The 24,290-nt window shown below is 42.5% G+C and overlaps 2 protein-coding genes across 4 annotated transcripts; both read right to left on the bottom strand.

The window, feature by feature from the left end:
• Positions 1 to 215: 215 nt before the first annotated feature.
• LOC121326892 (protein huluwa-like) lies at positions 216 to 2,214 on the bottom strand. The gene is made up of 3 exons (XM_041270521.1): positions 1,585 to 2,214; positions 914 to 1,118; positions 216 to 469 (listed from the first exon to the last, which is right to left on the bottom strand). The coding sequence occupies exons 1-3, from the start codon at positions 2,212 to 2,214 to the stop codon at positions 303 to 305; spliced, it is 1,002 nt and encodes a 333-aa protein (XP_041126455.1). The 3' UTR covers positions 216 to 302.
• An 809-nt stretch (positions 2,215 to 3,023) lies between these two features.
• akr1a1a (aldo-keto reductase family 1, member A1a (aldehyde reductase)) lies at positions 3,024 to 10,390 on the bottom strand. Of its 3 annotated transcripts, none has more exons than XM_041272816.1 (9): positions 10,269 to 10,390; positions 8,161 to 8,279; positions 7,675 to 7,794; positions 7,068 to 7,219; positions 6,319 to 6,514; positions 5,952 to 6,151; positions 4,822 to 4,894; positions 4,237 to 4,323; positions 3,024 to 3,347 (listed from the first exon to the last, which is right to left on the bottom strand). In XM_041272816.1, the coding sequence occupies exons 2-9, from the start codon at positions 8,242 to 8,244 to the stop codon at positions 3,282 to 3,284; spliced, it is 978 nt and encodes a 325-aa protein (XP_041128750.1). In that variant the 5' UTR covers positions 8,245 to 8,279; positions 10,269 to 10,390; the 3' UTR covers positions 3,024 to 3,281. The 3 variants fall into 3 exon arrangements, with proteins under 3 accessions (XP_041128750.1, XP_041128759.1, XP_041128740.1); XM_041272825.1 differs by lacking the exon at positions 10,269 to 10,390 and adding an exon at positions 9,131 to 9,225; XM_041272806.1 differs by lacking the exon at positions 10,269 to 10,390 and adding an exon at positions 8,946 to 9,088.
• Between the last annotated feature and the right edge of the window lie 13,900 nt (positions 10,391 to 24,290).

The following is a 24,290-nucleotide window of genomic DNA, read 5'->3' as shown; positions in this document are numbered from 1 at the left end:
AAAAAAACTGATTTTTTTTTTTTTTTTTTTTTGTATACATAGCTTCTGAATAAGTGATTAACATCTCTACAGAAAGAAGACGCAGGTAACACTTTGATCAATAGGTCAATCCGACTGTGTGCCAAGTCTCCATTCCAGCTGTAGGGAACCCTAGCGGTCCAGTGTGTGTGTGTGTGTGTGTGTGTGTGTGTGTGTGTGTGTGTGAGAGAGAGAGAGCAGGATTGCAGGATTGCTGCTCTCCACTGTGCATTCACCCAGTGTTCAGTGCAGTGCAGGATGGGAGTGTTCTATTAACGCAGCGGTTAAACCCAGTACTGTCTGGAGCAGAGCACAGGCAGCTGTTCCATGCGTTTGCGCATCTGCTTCCGTCTATTGTATCCGGGGTCATAGTAATCCCATTCCAGCCCGGAGGCCCACAGAACATTGGAGCAGCTCTCACTGTCTGAGGACAAGATGCGCAGGGAGATGCCTGGAGGAGAGAGAGATGGGAGATATGATCAGTGCCCAGTCAGTTACTTTACCCTTCACCACGGCTCAGGAGCACTGAAGGTCAGTGGACATCCTCTGATGCCATGTGCAGGTGCTCTACAGAGGATGCTGATGAGCTACTGGCCCCTGGAAGAGAGAGGCCAGCCCTGCAGTTCTGCTTGAGCTTACCGGCCATCTGGCCAGTAGGGTCTGCTTTAGCGTGGTGAGGTGACAGTCTCTGCTGATTTCGTGTAGCTGAGATCGTCAGCCTTGCACAGCCAGGACCTGCACTGCCCTGGCTCCTCTATGCCTTTGTGAATACGTATTTTGCAGTTGTTAAGATTGGTCATTGTTTAGATTATTAAAATCTCTCTGTCCTCAAGGGCTAGTAATTCCCTGTGTGGATGTTGAATAAAAACACAATCTTGGTAAATGCGAGTCTGACCTGCGCTGGCCCCGAAGTCACTGTCCAGGCCTGGCCCCTGGGTGGAGGAGTTGCCCGAGTGGATGAAGCCGATCTCCTCGCGAGGTATGTGGCTGGCACACTCAAATCGGACCGAGTCCACTGGGGGGCTCATGATGCGGATGTGCCGTTCACTGTGCAGCCGCATGGTGCTGCTGCGATGCATCTGCCTGGTACCTGGCAAATCCTGCTTACGGAAATATACAATCAGAAATAGCAAGGTAATGTGAGGGACGATAGCCATTATTCGACATCATGCCATAATCTTAATTGCCTTTATTTCCCATGAAGTTTGAGACTGAAATATCCGCTCTTCCCTAATGCAGTAAAAACTGGACTTTTTTTGTCTGACTTTCTTTGGAAATTCCCTTAGAGGAAGTTTAAACCTGGAGAGGAGCTATCATTATCAACATTATTGACCTATTGATTGCCTACCCACTATTAAATCTGTTATGTACTCTGTCCTGTAGATGCTGCTGTGTTAATAAATACAAGTGTCCTTGAAAGGTTAGAATCCCACCATAAAAAAAACAACCAATCAAAACATAACTATCACTGACAGGTAGATCCTTACATTGGTACTGTAGTCTGCTGGTTTTCTGTGTGGAAATACCAACTGAAGACAACGGTAAGGCTTTAGTAACCACACTTACCCTCTGCACATTGACCTCCGGCGAATTTGGAGGAACGGGGTGAGGTCGTTCTGTTTCTGAATCGCTCGAGATGGGTACTATCTGATGAACACCCGCTCGCCAGTCCGATGAGCTGTTGGTATGAACCTGAGCCCTGCGAGGCAAGTCGGCTCTTGTTGTAGACGCTGTAGTTGACAGGACGGCTATGGTGCTGGGTGGCCTCAATGAGCTAGACCCTTCTCCCGCGGTCCCGTCTGGTTTGTAAGCTCTACCCCTCGGCCCAGGTTCGCCCCGCTTCTCTCCCAAGCTGTGAGCGGAAGAAACCGGCCGTATGCGACCCGGCCCCGCATTGTTAGCAAACGATGGTTCGTCTGAAAGTTTGGGGGTTCTGCTCAGTTTACTGAATTCGGTTGAAGGCGAGAAAAAACTCCGTTGTTCCCTCAGCCGCCGCCTTCTCCTCCGTTTCTTCTTCCAAGACAGAAGTTTGTATCCCAGTATCACGCAGTTAAAGAGTAGCAGCAGAACAACACAAGGTATCAGTAAAAGTATAAGCAGAGATAAACTAGAGAAAGGCAGCCCCTCGTCCAAGATTGGGGGATTAGCGGACGCTCCTAACCCTCCAGATAGTAAGGCGGGATCCAACTGCGACATTGCATTACAAACAATTATTTATTTATGTATTTATTTATTTGTTTGTTTATTTATTTTTTTTACAACATTAACGATTCAGTAACCTGGTTTAATCAAAACAATTTAAAATAAAAGCAGAATGCGGTTATCACAGGTGAACTGTGTTTTTCCTAACCGGCTCGCTTCTCTCACTAGTACTCTTTTTCAGCTGATTTCTTCAGAGAGTGTTCGGTCAAATGCGGCCTGTGTTGTCTTTCTGCTTTGGTGCTGTAACAAAAAATAAGGTACTTTTTCTGTTAAACTGTCATTTGTGTGTCTGTTAAGATAATATATACGACGATTCATTCGGATAATCTATCAAAAATATATACTCTTCAAAGTGATGTTCACGTTTGTAATTGTTTTTGTGTCAGGTCAGGTATTTATTTCATGTGTCTAATAAACTACTCGAGAACACTTGAAAGTAAGGTAAATGCGGAGAGGATGAAAGTAAAGTCATTTTTGGTTTTGCTTGGATTTTGTGTGGAAACAGTTTCGTGCACCTCATTGCAAAAATAAGAAAGTTGGCATCATTTTAATTGTGGGACACATATGTTCCTTGTACCTTGGAACTGGACTAACACTGAAAAAATGACAACCAGGCCTATACATTTTAATAGCTATATGTTACAATGTATGAAATTATATAACTTCACTGTATGGTACAACAATATATTAAATACCATATTTTTAAATTGGAAGTATTTGAATTTTGACCATGCCTTGTAGGCAACTCATCTAATATATATATGAGTCAAAATCTCTGGAATAAATAAACAACATAGTGCCACTGATCTGTCATTTTATTTTAATAAATCAACCTGGCAGTGCAATTCCAGAATTTGAAGAAAAGGGTTGCTCTATACAACACAATAATACTACCTGTTGTGCAAGGCCATATATAAGTAAGGTAGTTAACAATTAAAATGACATGTTCATATCCTATATTAATTAGTAAATTAACAAAAATGCTTGGCAAGACATCCTGTTGTAGGAAGGGACCAGACTCCTTTGAGCTATTGGAGGCTGGGTTAGCATTACAGCCTCAGTTAGTAGAGGTCATGAAAAGGGAAGTGTGGGTGCCCTCCATCTCTCCAGATTGTCTGGCCGTCTTTCTGCAAGGAACATGAAAGCAAAGGTCAGTCTTTGGTGAATGGGGGGTTCCTTAATCTGCTGTATTCAACAGCCCCTGCTGCTTCGTGGTGCTTGGGTGTGGGACACTTGCTCACTTTTACCCGACTCACAACCTCTGAATAGAAAAACGTACCCTGAAGAACAGTGGTACAGTACCCCAAAATCTGTTACTTCATAATTTCATTAAATGAAGTGCAACTCTCTGAATGTTAAAGGTTATGATTCCTTCTGTCTGTGTGGTTTTAGAAAGGCCAGATGTTGGTCTGTGTTGTGATCAAAATGTGGTGGTTAAAATGAAAAACAGTTGTTTTGCATTGGTAGTATATAACATTTGGCCTATGTTCATATTATTATGCTCTACTGACTGCTTCACAAGGTCAGCCCCATACAGCAGCTATACAGCTGTTTGTATATGAACTCCTTGTTTCTGCAGTATCCTGTGTTAAGGGAATTTAATCTCATGTTGTGCTGTTTGGAGAGAGCCTTGGGGTGATAACTGATAAGCACTATAGCCTACTGAGCTGGATTGATCAGCCGAGTAACCTTGTGAACTTCACATTGCTGCTGGCTCAAGGCCCGTGCTGCACCGTTCTTGGGTACACCTTTCAGGTGGGGTTACAGCTTTTCCTGCAATTTTGTACATATTTGCATCAAGCTCAAAATAAGTCCAGTAAATCGTACCTAGTATGGATTACTATGATCATATATGTAGCACATTTCCCTGCAGTTGCACACATTATGATAAGGTCTATTTGATTGTTGTAATGCTGTTGATTTTTTAAAGTTCCTGTTTATGAACTACATTTACAATTCACTCCTCCCAGTTATGCTGCAGTTTCACTCTATCTACTTATAATATAGGAGTCTTACTTCTATGGTTGGGACAATAAGTCTCTTGTTGCGGTTAAAGGATTCTATCAGCTTCACGTCCTCGTCCGACAAAGTAAAATCAAATACCTGTGTGCACACAGAACGAGAGAAACTAGAGTCTGTACTGTTGAAGTTTTCAAAGTTCTTGGGGAGAAAAAATGTGCTCCCTTCCTTAGCATTCAGACATTTGTTATGGAATTGATGTTTTATCCTAAATACCTGCAAAAAACTACTGTACTTAATAACCACAAATTCTAATTGTATTAAACTACAAATGATGACTAAAACATGCTATCAAATATGAAAAAGATAATTTAATATAAAAAAACAAATGAACACTCGAGACAGTAATATTAAAACAATTTGAAAAGTGAAATTGCTGTACTCTTGTTTTGGTTTTACCGTCATGCCATGCACAGTGGGTCCTAACCTAATCTAGGTAAATCTTAACCTTGATTAGACTAGGTACAGTACAAGGCTTGTTCTTCAGCAGGATTGTCCTTGGAATGACTTGCTAAGTTGAAGCTCTGAATTTGGAGGGTGGCAGCCTGTGAGCCCCGAGAGTTCCAGAACTGTAAAGCTCACCTGGATGTTTTCCTTGATTCTGGAGGGGGTTGTACTCTTGGGGATACACACCACCCCTCTCTGTACCTGCCACCTGCAAACGGACAGATACACATGCCTGATTCACTGAGACACAGTCAGAAGCACAATCACTAAGAGTACATGACTGCCACCTGCTGTTGATTCACAGGTAAAACTGCAGTATGAGAAACTGTTTAGTATGGGGAAGGCATTGATTAACTAAATATGTTTGTTGCTGCCATCTTGATTTAGGGTTTGACTAGATTAACGTATTCCCCACCACAATAAGCCACAAGCTGAATTTTACTGCTTTCATTGGTCTGCTGTTACAGACTCAGTAGCATGCAGTATGTGACAACAGAGCACGGAAATTGCTTTTGACTAATGGCTAGCATGCTGTATTTTAGAAGGCATTTTAAAGGTTTTTTGGGGGTTTTTTGGGTTGTTTTTTTTGGTTGAGGATATCAACCCTGTTTTTAAGATTGTTTTGATTTGTATGATTAGGACTGGAGCCTTAAAGTGGTTGTAGCTAACACGATAATTCCATGCATTTAACGTGTTATGTGCTTCTATTTGTTACAAAGGTCTTGTATATGCTGCTAACAAACCCATATTATAGTAAACATGTATTTTTATTTTAAAACATGATACTGGTACTACATTGGCTTGAAAACCTTTGTTTGCAAGCCGTGCTTTCGGCTAATGTTGCACTTCCTTGGTCATTTCCACTGGCATTACCAATCAGCTGTTGTTTCCCCTATTAACTAACATGCTTTGAGCCAGAAGATACTGCGGTGAAATTGTCTTGGAAGTGTAAGGCATGGAAACTGAGAATTGTCTTCAACCTAATGTGGAAGCAGGTATTATTTTAATGTCATGGTCTTTAACCTAATGTAGAAGCAGATAGTATTTCAATTTCATTCTTTAACCTAATGTAGAAACAGATAGTATTTTAATATCATTGTCTTAAACTTGATGTAGACGCAGATAGTATTTTAATGTCATTGACACCTATGACTTTAACTGATGAAATCCCAAGCCATGCAAAGGATTTAGTGCAGGCAGTCGTGGTGGGTGATGCACGATACTGACATGCTTGTTTTGTTAAACGCGAAATTTTGTTACTTTACCTTATGATGACCTGCGCAGGCGTCTTCCCGTATCGGCGAGCAAGAGCCACTATCTGGGGGTCGTCCAGGAGACGGGGCTCATCAGGGGATGCCCACGGCCGGTCGGGAGACCCCAGGGGGCTGTAGGCTGTCAGCATGATGCCCCGAGCTCTGCAGTGAGTGAGGAGCTCCTTCTGGGTCAGGTGGGGGTGGCACTCAACCTGCAGGAAAATGAAAGGTGCAGCCGACATTATGACGCTGGAAGAAAAAATTGAGGATTTACTTGGGAGAAGAACAGTAAAGTAGACAGCCTATGAAATTATCCCATTAGTTTTAATTGCCTTTGTATGAGTAAGCATATGGAGATATATGTATACAAACATGGTACCTGGTTCACTACAGGCTTATGTTTAGAGATGCCCAGGATGTCGTTGGTTTGCCTGGCATTGAAGTTGGACAGGCCAATGGCCCTCACTAGACCCTGGTCCACCAGTTTCTCCATGGCCCTCCAAGTGTCCCTGAAGTCGGTGTCTGCATAGCGAAGTGTTCCATCTGCATTCCTGGGCATTTCCACCTCTCCCCGTCTAGGAGGACAAAAATGATGCTTCAGCAGCTACGCAAGCGCTACAGAGTATGGAATTGTGAGTGTGGAACTTCCACATCCTGGTGAGCGATGTATATATAGTGACGTCAGCACTGTGATAGGTGCTGTAAGTGCTGATGCACCAATTCATCTATGTGGAGAAATAAACTTGTCTATTGCCACATTCTTATTTTTCCCCCATGTGTATCAAATATTATGTAGGCCCGCTTGCAATTTGCAGATTTAAGGTTCTTTTTTGTACTTTGCATTTATTTTTTAAAGCTGTATTACATATTGGAAAAAATGATGCAAAACAGGAAAAAATACTTAAATTAGCTATATTGCAAAAAGCCACCTCATAGCCTCAGCCCCCCTTCTAAATCAAGCCGATTGTCTCTTTTCACTGAAGCCTAGCAAGAGCTTTTACCCCGCTAACAGTAGGGGTCGCTAAACACTGAAGTTTAGTTTCTGTCGCTGGCTTGGATTATAGGTCAGTTTGGTTGAGCAGTGTTTAGATTGGCTGAAGAAGAATGCTTTCTCTATTGAACCCTTACTCGAAGGCGATGGGCCAGTGCATGAGGTACAGGTCCAGGAATAGGAGGCCGAGATCAGCCAGGGACTTCCTGCAGGCTGGCTCCACATCGTCTGGGTGGTGCTTGGTGTTCCACAGCTTCGATGTAACAAACACATGCTCTCGTTTGATAGGCTGGAGAGAGATCACAGTCCAGTGAGGTAACCAATTAAGTAGTAGAACCCTGTTTATAGGCATTACTGTCTGGTAGTTGACCGCATCAGGAAGGTAATCATGCAGAAGCTATTCCCAGATTAATCAGGACTTTTTGCATTTAGAAACGGGTAAACAGAGCATTTATTATTCTGTTATTATTTGAAGGTTTATTTCCCTTTCAAATGTTTTCCTTTACTTTTTTAAATCTTTAGTCTGAAATTTGCCTGGGCCACCTCCCCACATCGAGGAAAAAAAAAGCAGTCGAAGGTCATCTTGGTTTATAGAATGGATGATCTTATACTCTGTGCACCGTACACAAAGCCAAACAGTTTTTCATGTGTGGAACTCGTCTGTCCGGTCCACAAGGTGAGTACCCGTCCATCTTTTTCTAGGCCCCCACCAGGCCGGTTAGTTTGAAGGACCCCATGACCTACCTTGCCAGGTCCCACTCTCTCCCTCAAGGCTTCCCCTACTTCCTGTTCGTTGCCATAGGCAGCAGCACAGTCAATGTGTCTGTATCCAGAGTCCAGGGCGCTCAGCACAGCCTGTTTGACCTGGGTAAGGAGAGAGCATGTTATACAAGTCAAGTGGTGGTCTGAGAAGAAAAAATGCTGACAGTTTAAATACTGCACCACCAAACACAAACAAAGTTCCCTGTGCTGGCTGAATGTGCTGCTGAACTTTGAGGGCTTGTTGGATTCTTATTGGGTTGATCAGTTACCAGATCAGTTATTTGCTCTTTCACTGATTTACTAGAAGGAATGACAAGGGTACAGCAGCTTCAAATTAACTTTCAATGAGCCTTCTGTAAAATAAATATTTAGTGATGGAACCAGATTCATTAAAGAAAAGAACAATTGCTTTATAATGGTAATAATAAGTCCATCTTGTCATCTAGCACTGATTCATGATTCTCTCACCTGCCCAGGTGCGCTTTTCCAGGTGCCCAGGCCCACCAGTGGCATCTTCTGCCCTGTGGAGAGAGTCCCGTAGGTATAGCTCATGGTGTGTCCTGGGATTGGGTTTTGGAGCTGGGTACCTGCAGAAAGAACACAAGGACATTGAATGAAAGCTTTGCCAGCATTCCCTAATGTAAGCTACAGGTACAAGCTGCATGTTGGTATGCATCCTGATCCCCGGATAACAGCATTACTTACCTACCATCAAATTAGTCTTTTATGTTTTGGAAACGTTCCATTTCAACAAATTTCTAGGTTAACTTGGACAAAGGTGTTTTAATCAGTGAGAGTCCTCTGTATGTTGCTACCTGAAGAACAATACGTTCACTAAGTGATATGGTGTTGACCCCTTGCTGATGACCAGAAGCACTGCTTAGCTACTCCAAATATTCTTGAATGATAAATACATGTGATTTATAGGACTCATTAATACATGCTAGCCATCTGATTTTAGTTTTTTACTTTTAACAAAGTAGTCAATCATTACGGATATTATGTTTTATTTCACATCAGGACCATATGTAGTGTCACATATCATTACACCCAAGGCCATTACCTACAACGTAAGGTGGTTACGTTGGTAAAATCATCACTGTCGGACTACTGGCAAGCCCAACATATTTTGATGTTACAGCTACTGTGCATTAGGCCAGACCTCTGACTTCTCACTTCTGATATTAAAAATAGACTGTCTCTGTACTTTTGGCTCATGGGGCTTGCAGATAATATTAGACCTAGTGGATCACCTGGTAAAAGCACAGTGGTGTGGTGTGCAGGGCGAGTCATGCAGCACAGGTTCACGCCCTGGCTGAGCAAACTAGGCTCTGGCACTCTAGTAGGTTAAGGGGGCAAAACCGACAGGGACTGTTTCTCCACATTGCACTACATCAAACCCTGCTGGCCAGGTGCCTAGTAAGCTCAGAGCAGACACCTGCAGGGCTGGCCTTTATCCTCCAGAGGTCAATAGCTCGCTGACATTGAAGCTCGCTCGGTTGTGGGATTGGAGGACACCCACTGGACCTTCAGGTCTCCTGAGCCGTATGGTGAATTGCAGTGGTGAGGAGAAAAAGCAATTGGGTTTTCCAAATTGGGAGAAAATCGAGAGTAAAATAATAATTAGACACAAAAAATAAAGAAAGAAATGATAATGGGGCCACTCCCCAATTTTTTGGCCGATGCCTGCTAGTAGCACAGGCGTAAAAACTTTTGTAGATCCCAGCTAGGCATCTCCTATATGCTTGCATCTTAATGATAGAAAAATATACCTGCACGAACATACACATTTACAGAATAGCACTGCGTCATTGCAGTAACATACACATTTACAGAATAGCACTGCGTCATTGCAGTAACATACACATTTACAGAATAGCACTTAAGTCATGAATTGCTAAATCATGGGCCAGATTCTCAAAACTTGCATGGCTTATTTCTGATTTTCCAGAGCACTGTTGCTTTCTTAAAATAAATAAATACATAAATAATAGCAATTTTAAAGAGCCCATGGCTTAAAGGGTACATAAGGACCTTTTTATTTTATTGTGTTGCATATTCCTATGTGTTGCTACAACTGTTTACGTAAGGTGTTTGTATTTATTTATTTATTTATTTAACATTTTGACCACATTTTTTTAACTTTTAAATTGCATTCCCTGCCTCAAGATGGCTTCACATGTACCCAAATGGAACTCTTGGAACTACATTTCCCATCGTCCTCTTGCTCACTGGTAAATCTGTCTGTTGCATATGTGAGCAGGAGGATGATGGGAAATGTAGTTCCAAGAGGTCCATGCGTTTACATGTGAAGCCATCATGAGGCAGGGAATGCAATTTCAAAGTTTAAAGAAGTGATCAAAATGTTATATATAAAACAATACACACACCTTATGTAAACAGTTGTAGCAACACATGAGAACATTTAACACAATAAAATAAAAAGGTCCCTTAATGTCCCTTTTATGTACCCTTTAAGTCTTTAATTTCAGCAGTGCCTACTTCTCTTTAAGTCCTGGTTTGGTAAAGCACAGCTTGATGGAGAAATGATACATGATAAATCTCAATGTCCTTACCTCGCTGTGATTCTGCAGCCACTGCTGGTCTTCTTTCTCCCTTTCTTTCCTTCCTTCTGCTGGAGTACTTTCACTGTCAGAGCTGTGCTAACTCCTGACTGCAGGTTAAAGCCTCAGGTTATTGTCAAAAAAGGGATAAAGTCCAAATTCAACAACTACAGACCGGTTAACCAGTAGCTCAGGCCAAGCAATATCCCAGATGACAGCACTAGATTGTGTCAGTCCTCCTTCCTTCCCTACTGTCAACATGTATTTCAGGACCCATGAAGTGAATGGTATTTGGAGTGATCATTTATCAATTTTCTACCCAATTTGAATTGTCCTGTTTGAATGTTGCATCCGTGCTGCAGGCTAATTTAGATATTGCCAAGCGGCTGAACCTGGAGGCAGAGGGCTTAGCCCGTGTCGTCTCCACCTACTTGTATTAGTCACCTCACCAACAGGTCACTGAAGCATGACGAGGTGTACTGTGACCCACACAAGCACAAAGGTCAGTTTGGAACCCCCAGCCAAGTTTGGCAACTTGCTATGGCCAGATTTGAACCAGCAATCCCCTCTCATCGGGGTTTGAACCAGCAATCTCCTCTCATCAGGGTTTGAACCAGCAATCCCCTCTCATCACCACCAAGGTTTAAAACAGCAATCCCCTCTCATCAGGGTTTGAACCACCAATTCCCTCTCATCAGGATTTGAACCAGCAACCCTCTCTTGTCATCACCAGGGTTTGAACCAGCAATCCCCTCTCATCACCACCAGGGTTTGAACCAGCAATCCCCTCTCACCAGGGTTTGAACCAGCAATCCCCTCTCACCAGGGTTTGAACCAGCAATCCCCTCTCACCAGGGTTTGAACCAGCAATCCCCTCTCATCAGGATTTGAACCAGCAATCCTCTCTCGTCATCACCAGGGTTTGAACCAGCAATCCCCTCTCATCACCACCAGGGTTTGAACCAGCAATCCCCTCTCACCAGGGTTTGAACCAGCAATCCCCTCTCACCAGGGTTTGAACCAGCAATCCCCTCTCATCAGGGTTTGAACCAGCAATCCCCTCTCATCAGGGTTTGAACCAGCAATCCCCTCTCACCAGGGTTTGAACCAGCAATCCCCTCTCACCAGGGTTTGAACCAGCAATCCTCTCTCATCACCACCAAGGTTTAAACCAGCAATCCCCTCTCATCAGGGTTTGAACCAGCAGTCCTCTCTCATCACCACTAGGGTTTGAATCAGCAATCCCCTTCTCATCACCACCAGGGTTTGAACCAGCAATTCCCTCTCTTGAGGATTTGAACCAAGAATTCCCTCTCATCACCACCAGGGTTTGAACCAGCAATTCCCTCTCACCAGGGTTTGAACCAACAATCCCCTCTCATCACCACCAGTGTTTGAACCAGCAATCCCCTCTCACCAGGGTTTGAACCACCAATCCCCTCTCACCAGGGTTTGAACCAGCAATCCCCTCTCACCAGGGTTTGAACCAGCAATCCCCTCTCACCAGGGTTTGAACCAGCAATCCCCTCTCACCAGGGTTTGAACCAGCAATCCCCTCTCGTCAGGGTCACCAGCAATCCCCTCTCATCAGGTTTGAACCAGCAATCCCCTCTCATCAGGGTTTGAACCACCAATCCCCTCTCACCAGGGTTTGAACCAGCATTCCCCTCTCACCAGGGTTTGAACCAGCAATCCCCTCTCACCAGGGTTTGAACCAGCAATCCCCTCTCATCAGGGTTTGAACCAGCAATCCCCTCTCACCAGGGTTTGAACCAGCAATCCCCTCTCACCAGGGTTTGAACCAGCAATCCCCTCTCACCAGGGTTTGAACCAGCAATCCCCTCTCATCACCAGGGTTTGAACCAGCAATCCCCTCTCATCAGGGTTTGAACCAGCAATCCCCTCTCACCAGGGTTTGAACCAGCAATCCCCTCTCATCACCACCAGGGTTTGAACCAGCAATCCCCTCTCATCAGGGTTTGAACCAGCAATCCCCTCTCACCAGGGTTTGAACCAGCAATCCCCTCTCATCAGGGTTTGAACCAGCAATCTCCTCTCATCAGGGTTTGAACCACCAATCCCCTCTCACCAGGGTTTGAACCAGCAATCCCCTCATCACCAGGGTTTGAACCAGCAATCCCCTCTCATCATCAGGGTTTGAACCAGCAATCCCCTCTCACCAGGGTTTGAACCAGCAATCCCCTCTCATCAGGGTTTGAACCAGCAATCCCCTCTCACCAGGGTTTGAACCAGCAATCCCCTCTCAGGGTTTGAACCAGCAATCCCCCTCTCACACAGGGTTTGAACCACCAATCCCCTCTCACCAGGGTTTGAACCAGCAATCCCCTCTCACCAGGGTTTGAACCAGCAATCCCCTCTCATCACCACCAGGGTTTGAACCAGCAATCCCCTCTCATCAGGGTTTGAACCAGCAATCCCCTCTCACCAGGGTTTGAACCAGCAATCCCCTCTCACCAGGGTTTGAACCAGCAATCCCCTCTCACCAGGGTTTGAACCAGCAATCCCCTCTCATCAGGGTTTGAACCACCAATCCCCTCTCACCAGGGTTTGAACCACCAATCCCCTCTCACCAGGGTTTGAACCAGTAATCCCCTCTCACCAGGGTTTGAACCAGCAATCCCCTCTCGTCACCACCAGGGTTTGAACCAGCAATCCCCTCTCACCAGGGTTTGAACCAGCAATCCCCTCTCGTCAGGGTTTGAACCAGCATTCCCCTCTCACCAGGGTTTGAACCAGCAATCCCCTCTTATCAGGGTTTGATCCAGCAATCTCCTCTCATCAGGGTTTGAACCAGCAATCCTCTCTCATCATCACCAGGGTTTGAACCAACAATCCCCTCTCATCACCACCAAGGTTTGAACCAGCAATCCCCTCTCATCAGGGTTTGAACCAGCAATCCTCTCTCATCATCACCAGGGTTTGAACCAACAATCCCCTCTCATCACCACCAAGGTTTGAACCAGCAATCCCCTCTCATCAGGGTTTGAACCAGCAATCCTCTCTCATCATCACCAGAGTTTGAACCAACAATCCCCTCTCATCACCACCAGGGTTTGAACCAGCAATCCCCTGACCACGTGTCTCGCCCTGCGCACCATTGCCTGCATGCCAATTCTGGATGAACCATGGGAAACCACTTTAAACAGTGTACAAAACACAGTATTTAAAACAGAACAGTGGAGTTGTATTCAGTGTGGCCTCTGTAAGGCTGTTCCAGTGCTCTCCAGCAGAGGGGTGTCTGCCCTTCTGGAATAGACCTTCAGCAAAGGTTTTGTATTTTCGTTATTTATTTATTTTTTTTAATTTAGAGTGACCATGTGACAAAGTGCCTGCCCCTGTGTATATTATCTGTTATGTGTTGCATGTTGTGTGTTAAATGTTGGTGTATAGACATTGGTACACAGGATATAAACGGCTCTGTGTAACACGAGTGTTTAAAATGTATATGTGTATTTAGGCACGAGGATTGCACAGCACTTCATGTGCAAGTAAAATGTAATATTATGTGAGCACGGGGAGTTGCACTTTATTAATTCACCTGCTGGGATTCAAGTGAATAATTAATTATTAATTGAATCCCAGCACAACAGTATATATAGGTGCACGTTTTCACATACTCGCGGTTGGGTGTTCGGTGAGTGGAGAACGGGAGAGAGAGAAGGAGAAACTTGGATATATCAATTGCTATTACGTGCTGGTGGGACCAGCATGATACTTGTTTATTTAAACTCACCGTGTTTGTCAGTGTCTGTCCGTGCACCGTTTTGTTAAGTTTAGTCCGTTTTTGTTTCTGTTTATTTTGGCTACCAGTGCCGTGTCCTGGTTTTGTATTGTTCCAACCGTTTATTTTCTGTCTGTCTGTTAATTCATTAAATGCTGAGCGAGACTCCACCAAACTCCTCCTCTGTCTTTGTTTATTTTCCTGCTTCTGGTCTGACGCCACCCACTCCGGCCGTCTTTGTGACAGACCAATTATAATTTGTATTTATTTTTCCCCCAATTATGTTTTTTTCTCCTCATTGCAGCGAGTCCTCAAACAGCATAGACGTTCTGAGGGTGTGTGAGCGTCCTCCGATCTCACAAGCCTAAAGCCAGAATCACTTTTATGCCGAGCAGTCCAGAGCTTTGCTTTTTATTGGTGTCTGGCTAGTAGGGTTACACGGTTTCCCGTCCCCCACCCCTGGAGCGTCAGAGCCAATGTGATTCACCCTTTGGAGTCCCCATCAACCTCAGGGGTAGTTTCAAGCCGGAGAAACGTGTTGTCGGACCTACGTTTGACGCTGTCCAGACAGGTTCGAACACACGAGGGAGTTCCTGGGTCCAAAAAACAAAACAAATTATATATTATTATTATTATTAATAATAATACTACTACTACTACTACTACTACTACTACTACTACTACTAATAATAATAATAATAATAATAATAATAACATAAAATCTCTGACCTCCCACTTGATTGAAAGTAGCTGTTAAGACCGTCAGGGAATGTTATCACTGCTCGTTTGTTTACACCTCATCCGAAGGACAGAGCACAAGGAGGTAAGCATTTTAAAGTGATTTATAATTACTAACTGAATTGATCTGAAACTTACTACAGTATATTATTCTTTAAGTCTGCTTAATATGCTAATATACATGTACATTTCCTCTGCAGTTATTAGTCACTTTTTTAAGGGTGACGGGAGTGACTTAACTACTGAAGCATTGGCATGAGTTTACTTTACAGCACTTTGTACTGTACTGACACACACACACACACACACACACACACACACACACACACATTTTCCATTTGCCTCATCGTCTTGTACAAACACTTCAGGATTATGCAGGGACATTTTGTTTTTCCACTGTATGATTGATATTGTTATATTTTAACTGTTTGCAGCCAAACACTCCTGATTTTTTGTATCCTGTGCAAACTGCAACCGTTACTGACTTTGGTAAAATACACCTTGTATGATAGTCCTGCTTTAACTTCAGATCAGTAGACTTCACCATGGAGTGCAATTACAATCCATCCACTTTTGTCACAACAAACGTATATGTTTAAGAAAGATACTTGGGCAATTACTGGTCTTTTTTATCTGAAACCTAACGGCACATACTTTGTGCACAACCCGAAAGAAATTAATTGATGGCAAGAAATTAGAGTTAGAGAAAGGAGGCAGCTGAGGAAGCAATGAAGAGCAGAAAAAAGTCAGAAGGACTCAAACTCTTACAAAGTGTCATAAAAGATAAGCTTGAACATTGCGCAGAGCTGAGCGCCTACAGAAACGCTACAAAAGGAGCATGCAAGAACTAACTTTTATAAAGGTCCATACAAATGTGTAAAGAAGTTATTCATCATTGAGAAAAATGGCACACTGAAATCATCAAAGTTTGAGCTAGAGAGATATTTGGAGGAAACACATACAGATTCAAAAAGGCAGGAGCCTGTGCCAGTTCCTTCAGACATCCCACCTATCAATGCACCAGAATGCCAAATGGAAAGAAGTAGATCAAGCAGTGAACAAGGCAAAGACGTTATCATCTCTGGGGCCTAATGGAGTTCCATACAGAGTGCTTCTGAAGTTCTATGAATCCTGTGGAAATTGATAAAAGTGGCATGGGAAAAACAGGTTGTACCAAAAGCATGGTGCTGAGCAGATGGAATCTTTATACCAAAAGAAAAAGATTATACAAGTATCACTCAGTTTCACCCTATTTCCCTATTTCCAGGTATCCCATGTTGCTTAGATCACACCAGCGTAATCTGGTAACACATTCAATCGGCTAAAAAGTAGAGGAAGGAGCTCCATGTGACGTTCCTTGTTTTGGCTAATGCATATGGTTCAGAGCCACATTAACTTCTTTGGGCAGCATTTGATTTTTTTCAGCGTACTGATGACAATAACAAATTTAGTGAAAGCCTACTTTGGAGATTTGCAATTTAGTTATTCAGCTTCAAAATTCAGCACTACATGGCAATGCCTAGAAGTTGGAATAATGGCAGGATGCACCTTTTCTCCACTGGCTTTTACCATGGCAATGGAAGTAATTATTAGGGCATCAAAATGGGTAGTGGGAGGAGAGCGCTTGGCTTCTGGAATGTGACTAACCAATTCGAGCATACATGGATGACATGACAACAATGACTACAACAGTAGCCTGCACTAATTGGTTATTGGGCAAATTAACCAATAACGTTGAATGTGCATGAATGCAATTTAAGCACACTAAATCGAGGAGCATCTATATAATTAAATGTTCCACATTAATAGTGAGGCAATTCCAACAGTGCCCGAGAAGTCAGTGAAAAATCTTGGGTGATGGTACGATGGGGATCTAAAGGACACAGTTTGTGTGGGAGAAGTTAGACAACAAGCAGTAGAAGGATTAAAGAGCATACTGGAAGAAAGTGGATGGCAAAGAAAGCTGTGGAAACTGCTAAGGCTGCCCTTTGAATCGTTGATATTATGGGGCAAGTTCAATGTGGAAGAGGTGGGCTTGGTCTCGGTTCAACTCCTCCTACATGGCACAAGACAATCACAGCTCAATGGGGGAAGCTGGTAGTCAACGAGGTGCAAAACCTATGCACAATGGAACAGAGCAGTATCAGTTTTCTCACAGTTCAACTTATATCTCCCATCACCACAGAACCTAAACCTCTGGGCGGGTAAGGATCCCTCTTTCCTTTATGTTCATCACCTGCAACATAAAACATAACATTTTGACAGGATATAAGGTGGGTCTTAGCCAGGGATACTGTTCCACGACACTACACTTCTGCTCGAATTGGACTGGTTATTAAACGGTGCTCAAGGTAGTTTCGTAAACATTGTCCGCTCGTTGGGACAAGTCATAAATAAAATCTTACCCAAAGGGGGGAGGCGGGACATACATACACACAAACATGTATTACACTATGTAACACAATTTTTGTTCTTGGGTAGTAAGTGTTATTTCCTAATTGCTTATGCCTCAAAAGTATAGAAAATGGCTATTATTCCCCACAAACTTTGCTTTTGTGACCAGGACAGTGATATTTCAAAATATCACTATTTCCAATGGGAAAATGGGAAAATGTGTGTCTTTTCGTTCACATAAAGTCAGAAAAAACAACATATGAACCCAAATTAACATGTATTTATACTAAAGTAATACAAAGATGACTACAAAAGATTTAGAAGTGAGTAGTTTTTCGAGATTTACAATTATACTGTATTATTCATATGTTGTTTTTTTCTGACTTTATGTGAACGAAAAGACACACATTTGCCCATTTTCCCATTGGAAATAGTGATATTTTGGAAAACACTTTGTTACACAGTGTTATTTATTGTATATTTGTATATGACAGCAAAGTGCTGTGTGTTTTATTTGTTAAAACTTGTCGCAAAGCGCCGTCATATACAAGTATACAATAAATAATAAATAAATACAAAACACAGTACAGGGGCGGAGGGGGGAAACCCTGTTCTAAAATAAATACGGAACAGGGCTGCTCGCCCTGTTACAGCATTACACACAAAAGACAATATTCCTCCGTCCAGGAGAGCAACCACCAAGAAAAGGTGTTAAAACCAAGCCTCGCCCAGGACAACTGGAAGCAGCTAGAGACTGGAAAATGTTGGCATATATTGGTCAATAGCTTATTTTTCCACCTGAGATTGCCACCACTAACCTTCAACCAGACCTTGTCCTCTGTTCTGGATCAGCATGCCTTGCTCATCTGGTAGAGTTAACACTGCCATGGGAGGATGCTGTGGATGAGGCGTATATGAGAGGAAGAAATTTCAGCAGCTAGTTGAGCATACCGAAGTGGAATAGCCAGAATGGAGAGTCCAGGTTTACCCAGTGGAGGTGGGTTTGTCGAGGATTTGTGGCACACTCTACAACCCGGTTTCTCAGAGATGTTGTGTTCAGTGACCAAAAGTTGCGTCACACAGTGAAGAACTTATCTGAAGCAGCAGAGATGGAAAGACTGGCTGGGGATTTCAAGCACAATAGAAAGAAACCAATGCTGATGTACAGGTAAGTAAGTTGGGTTGAGTGGGGGATGGAGGAGGGCAATGATGGGATGCCAGAATCCCTGTTGAGCCGTCTTGAGGTGTCGTGGGCTAGTCGACGAAACACAGAGGACGGAAGGTGCCCACTTGAAGACCCCATAAATGTACCTTACTTAGCTCAGTCTAGACGGTTGTCATGCTGAAGCGCTGGGGAGACCACACTGTGGTTGATTCCCAGAGCCAGCATTGCAGCCATTGTGTGTGCTGATTCACTGGGGAGGCAAAATAAGCTGATCCCTGGAGCCAGCATTACACTTCAGCCATAAACACCAGGCAGAAGGATATTAACATCATCAGATGGAAAGAAATGCAAATGGATGGAGATGCAGATGGATCACATTAGTTTACTGTAAAGCTACATCTTAGTGGGTGCTTATCTTGGCGAGAGCCGAGTTCAAATCAGCATAAAGTTTTAACATCTACTCTCATGTAATGGAAATCAAAATAGTAATCATTGTAACGGTGATATGTAGAATGTAGCCTGGTCCAGTGCGCAGTGGCTAAGATCAGGTGGTGAAGAGTGCAAGGTACCAGTTTCATGTCCAGCCTCCACCTGTCCGTATCAGTCCCTGCTGCTACAGTAACTTTGGGGGCGGGCCAGTAACAGGAGGAATAGGTGGAGTGTGTCTCATTTAGAATATCGAGAAAGACCTGAATGTTTGTCAACAGATTAAGTTTGTTTTAGTTTTACTACAGGTTCTACTGTTGTGTGCTTTATAGTTATCTATGCAATATACAGAATGTCACACATTTGTAGCTCATCTTCATCATAGTCCAATAATTTCTGTTAAGATATACACGTGATGGAAGTGTTTTCAGTTTGCGATCAATGCCGCCAGGTGTGTCTTGGGTTTGTATTTATTGTATTTATTACCATTAGTTGTGTGCATGTTTTTATTTACATTACAATTATTGTTTCCACAGCAGCAGAGCAAAGATACCAAGTGATACCTAGGGTTAGGGTATTCCCCAGTGGTCTCCCATTGAGGGACTGAGCAGTCCCGACCTTGTTTAGCTTCTGAGATCGGGACTGCAGGGTAGTGTGGGTTAGGGTTAGGGTATTCCCCAGCAGTCTCCCATTGAGGGACTGAGCAGTCCTGACCTTGTTTAGCTCCCTAGATCGGGACTGCAGGGTAGTGTTAAAGGATGCTCATGCAGTGCATGCAGTCAGGGTGATCAACTTCTTCATGTTACTAAAGCAGAGGGAACACAAACTTGGTTTCAGGAGACTTGGTTTCAGGCCACTGCATGGCACACCAGGGGAGATTTGGGGTTTGATACAGCAAAGTTGCCTCACTAGGTCTAGTAGTTTCAAGCCACTTTTCCTTTGTGTTCTGTCAGATTAATAGCTGTATTTTTAGATTTACAGCTGTGGTGGGGGATGAATGTCACATCGACATGCTTGTTGATTTATTTACATGAACTTCCTTCTGTATTTTTCGGTTGTTGAGAGAGCATGACCATTGCTGTTGAACTGCAATGAGATTGCACGTGGCTGCAGTTCCAGGCCCACAAATAGCCACATTTCTGATATTGTGGATACTGAATGAAAGTGATTGGTGAACATGAATCAGGAATGTACTCCAGCGGTTTAGGACTCTCGAAGGTAAATAACATGCACTCCACTGTTTTTCTAAATTTAGGTTATAGCAAAATAGCTTCCTTATAAGAGTGTATATGAGGTAGAGGCAACTTGGTGCTTTAAAGTTCATACATATTTATTTATAGATATAACTGAACTAGTGTGCAATACTGTACGGTATGTACTGTATCCCTTTAGCACTTCACCTACTTAACTGTTTAACACAAGATTCATTTGCATGTTATTGTGCAGTATATCATTTAATGTGTGTTGCAGTATATCACAGCTCTGTAATATAAAAACGTGTGAATAAGTACTAGACTGTAAAAACTAGATTTGTATTGTCGGATTGCATTCATTTACTGTGAGTGTGTGCATGTGTCTGGCTCTGGAGAACGTGTGCTGAATTAGGAAGACTGTATTTGGGAATTGGGGCTGGTTACCTATTGTACAGGACAGGAATGGTGTTTTAATTCTAGTCTCCATTTTACTAAAAGGACTGTGGCCTTGGAGAGAGTCCAACAAAGAGCCACCCGACTAAAAGGAAGGAGCTATGAAGATAGGTTGAAGGAACCTGCTTATTTAGCCTAGAACACAGAAGAATTAGGGTAGATATGATTTATTTATTTAAAATCTTAGTCCTAACCAATATTTTAAGCTCAACAGAGATAGTAGAACCAGAGGACACAGTTGGAAGTAGAGGACGACTTAGGACAAAATGTAGGAGGCGCTTCTTTTCACAGAGCGTGGTGAGGGTATGGAACAGGTTACCATTCCACATTGTTGAAGCTGATTCATGGCACTTCTTTACACAGAGTGGTGAGAGTATTATGGAATGCATCTTTTTGGTTTCTGCGCCGAAACTCATTTCACAAAGCTACCCAGACCCCCTGCAATACAAGCATGTTCTATCCCCCTTCCCCAGACAAACAAGCATACTAACTCTGTCCTGTTATCTAAACAATCAGACTATTATATCAGTCGATATTTCCGTGCGTGCTGATCTTGCATCTCAAGAGAGGTCGTCATCACCTTCCGAGAAGAGGAGCTGCACCCAGCCCCATGCAGCACTTTGGGGAAGCAGTCAGCAGAGATGGTGGATGAGGTAGAAAAATATCAGACATATTGTTCATGTTATTGTGGCAAGAAACTGAAGGGGGGAGGGGGGTATTTATAGAGAGCTTTGTCACTTGTGCAATATTAAGATTTTCACATTTTCAGTGTATTGAAACTACTGGGTTAACATTTTTAAAATGTAATTGAGGAGAATATTATTTTAGTGTTGCTTCATTGCCCACAGTGAGTATTGTTACGATCATTTAAAAAAATGTTGCGCAAGTCCTGCTTCCCTATCGCTTTTACATTTCTAAACTAACTCTTCCTTGCTTATAATTTGTTACAAAAGCTTTTGCTGTTGGCCCCTCTCTCTAACTTCCCGTGAGACAGACTTGTTGTCTAAGTTTAGGTACAAATAGAACTGCAAGTTACACTATGTGAAGACTATATGTATTGTGGTGAGACTCTTCCCAAGTAGGTACTGCATATTCTTTAGAATGACCTTTTTTTATTTCAACAGTTTATGTGCTACAGTAAATAATTTTGTCTACCAGATTGTGAAGTTAAGAATGGTTATTTTTTATACATACAATGGGTACAGTGTAGTTCAGGGGTAGCCAACCATGGTCTTGGAGAGCCACAGGGTCTTCTAGTTTCTGTTCCACCTGCGACCTCAATTACTTCATTAAACCAATTATTTTCTTAACTGTTCTTTAGCCATTCATGATTTAAATATACCCAGAAAAACTGGAGGATTGTGGCACTCCAGGACCAGGGTTGGCCACCCCAGCTGTAGGTCATGGTGATTTTTCTTCTGCATGCTTTACTTTGTAATGTGTACACGTTTTTTTCAAAATGTTTTCAAGGCAACTTCTCGTACCTCGCATACTAACAGTCTGTACAAAAAAAAAAAAAGTAGTTTTACTGGATCAAAGCTCATGATTTCACATGTGGGGGGTGGCGGGCTGCAGTCTGGCTGGCATTTCAGAATGGAGCATTGAGAGGATTGAGAGTGTGGGCGTGAAGGTTTCTCCTACCCTTAATTATCTTCACTGCCATTTCCACTGCTCTCGTTGCTGTGCTCGTTCATATGTTCCATCTGTTTCAAAAGCTGTACAGCAGCTACTCCACCACTGCAATATGCTTTCTCTGCAGTTCCCATTTCACTCTATCTAAAACATGGTGTGCTGTGGGGCACTGTGACACAGTATATGTTTGTAGTAATACTGTAGACCAGTTCTGTGGTGCTGTACCTTCAGAGATGTAGTAAAGAAAGTAAAAAGGAGTAGGGTTGGGTTGCATGTATACTGAGCATCAAAAGAAACATATCTGTATTAAAACATTTATTTTTTGAAAAAAAAAAAAAAAAAAAGGTATATATATGATGGACATTGATTAAATGTTTTTGGTTTCTTTTTAATCACTCGATCATTCATCCTTGACCATGACACGCTTGCATGACTATGATTGAGGCATATGCACTGAATCACCTAATTAGTGAGACAGTTGATGGGACACTGGATATGGAGTGATTTCAGCTGTTTAATTGCAAGCTTAAATAAAAGCAAATCACAGAAAAAATCAATGTGCCATGTCTGTCAAGAGAGCAGTGCCTGAGTACAATCGGCATGTTGGAGGCTGGACTAGGGCAGCGTACTGTGGCTCTGGGTGCTCATCATCCCCCCCCCCCGTACAAATAACCCTTTTTTGTCATTGTAGTTTTTTTCTGCTGGTTACTAATTATTTATTTATTTTATATATGCTGTAGGAAAAGCATTGCTACCCCTGGCAACATTATAAATAAACCAGATTAAAATTGTGCAACTGTTCTCCCAGTTTGAAGCAACATCGTGACCCAATATGCAGCTGTTCTTTTATGGAGTAAGCAGTGCTGTAGTGTGCAAGCACATCGCATCAAGATAGAATACATATCATAAATGCACTTTCATTTTGGATGGTTTAAATATTGACAGATTACAGGATAAGAAACCCTATTAAAATTCTAACAGCATGGCTAAAACCTTGCTGTTAGAATTGAACGACAACAACAACAAAATAAAGCTACAGAAATGTCAATCATTTTAATGTTGCTAGTTATGAATTGGTTCTAAATTGGTATACAAAAAAGTTGAAATGTGTCTGACAAAAACTACTGCACAGTTTGGCATCTAATATCGTTCAGAAAACATCGTAATGACATTCTTATCAAAGCATCTCTGTCCCTGTCGTTCATAGGATTGAGGGCATTAAAGCCATGCAACCAAGCGAAGGAACAGAGGCTTACACACCCACACTCAGGAAGGGTTCTTATGCAGTACAAGTTACACTTTTACAATGTATTGTCAACTTGGTGTAATGTGAATTATCGAGGGAGTACTGGAATGGGAGTACTGTAAATTAAAAATAAATAAAAACACACCTTCGCCTAAAGCCTATGAAACAAGTAAACTTAGTCTTGAAACATTTCCATCTAGACGTTTGCGACGACTTCTTCCAACTAATTCCCCTGTTGAGTAAAAGCAGCAGCATCAAAACAGCCTTAACTTGAGCAACCTGGTAAAAAAATACTTTAAAATGTCACAATCAATAAGCTGCTTTATCAGTTGGCTGAAAATGTTGCCTTGTGTTTCGTGAACTTGTCAATGTAATTCGGTACAACAGGGTTAGGTGTACTCGCATCTTCTGATGGGAGCAGACGCTCCCAACAGTGTAACATTCTGTGTGATCAAGAGCAGGGGACAACCCTTCCTCTACATCAGTCAATCAGAAGACACATTTTCTGACACAGAGTCAAAAAGCAAGGCGTTGCGTTATCTGCGAAAGCAGCCGTGAGTTTCTTTTAGTACCGCTGCATAACCCTTCTTATGAAACATTTTTAATATAGATACATTTTTGGTTGCAATTTTTATACAAACTCCATTTGATAGAAAATGAAAATTGGTTTTGTCATTAGATATAATTTTCAACAAAGCTTCTTTACATATTTTACAGTCAATAAAAACACTCCACTTCAAGTCAGCTTATTATATTAACTTATAAATTAAGTTTTTTTTTTTTTTTTTAAGTAGCACAATAGAATAAATAAGTTAGTTTTGTTTGAAGTCCCTTGGATTATATATTGAGTTCAGGGATTCCTACATATTCACTGAGGTACTGTTTCTTCTAGACAACGTCTCTAAACCTTCCTTCCCAAAAGAAAAAGAACACCTCACATTTCATAGACATCATGTTCACTAAACAGTAGCATGGTTTTCCTAACACCCACATTTCCCCCCAACATCCACTCATTTGGAAAGCCAGCCGAAACATCCTCCATCTC

The sequence above is a fragment of the Polyodon spathula genome, chromosome 2 (genome assembly GCF_017654505.1).
Source record: "Polyodon spathula isolate WHYD16114869_AA chromosome 2, ASM1765450v1, whole genome shotgun sequence".
Taxonomy (NCBI): domain Eukaryota; kingdom Metazoa; phylum Chordata; class Actinopteri; order Acipenseriformes; family Polyodontidae; genus Polyodon; species Polyodon spathula.
The sequence above is the reverse complement of the archived record's forward strand: the minus strand, read 5'-3'. Positions and strand labels throughout refer to the sequence as shown.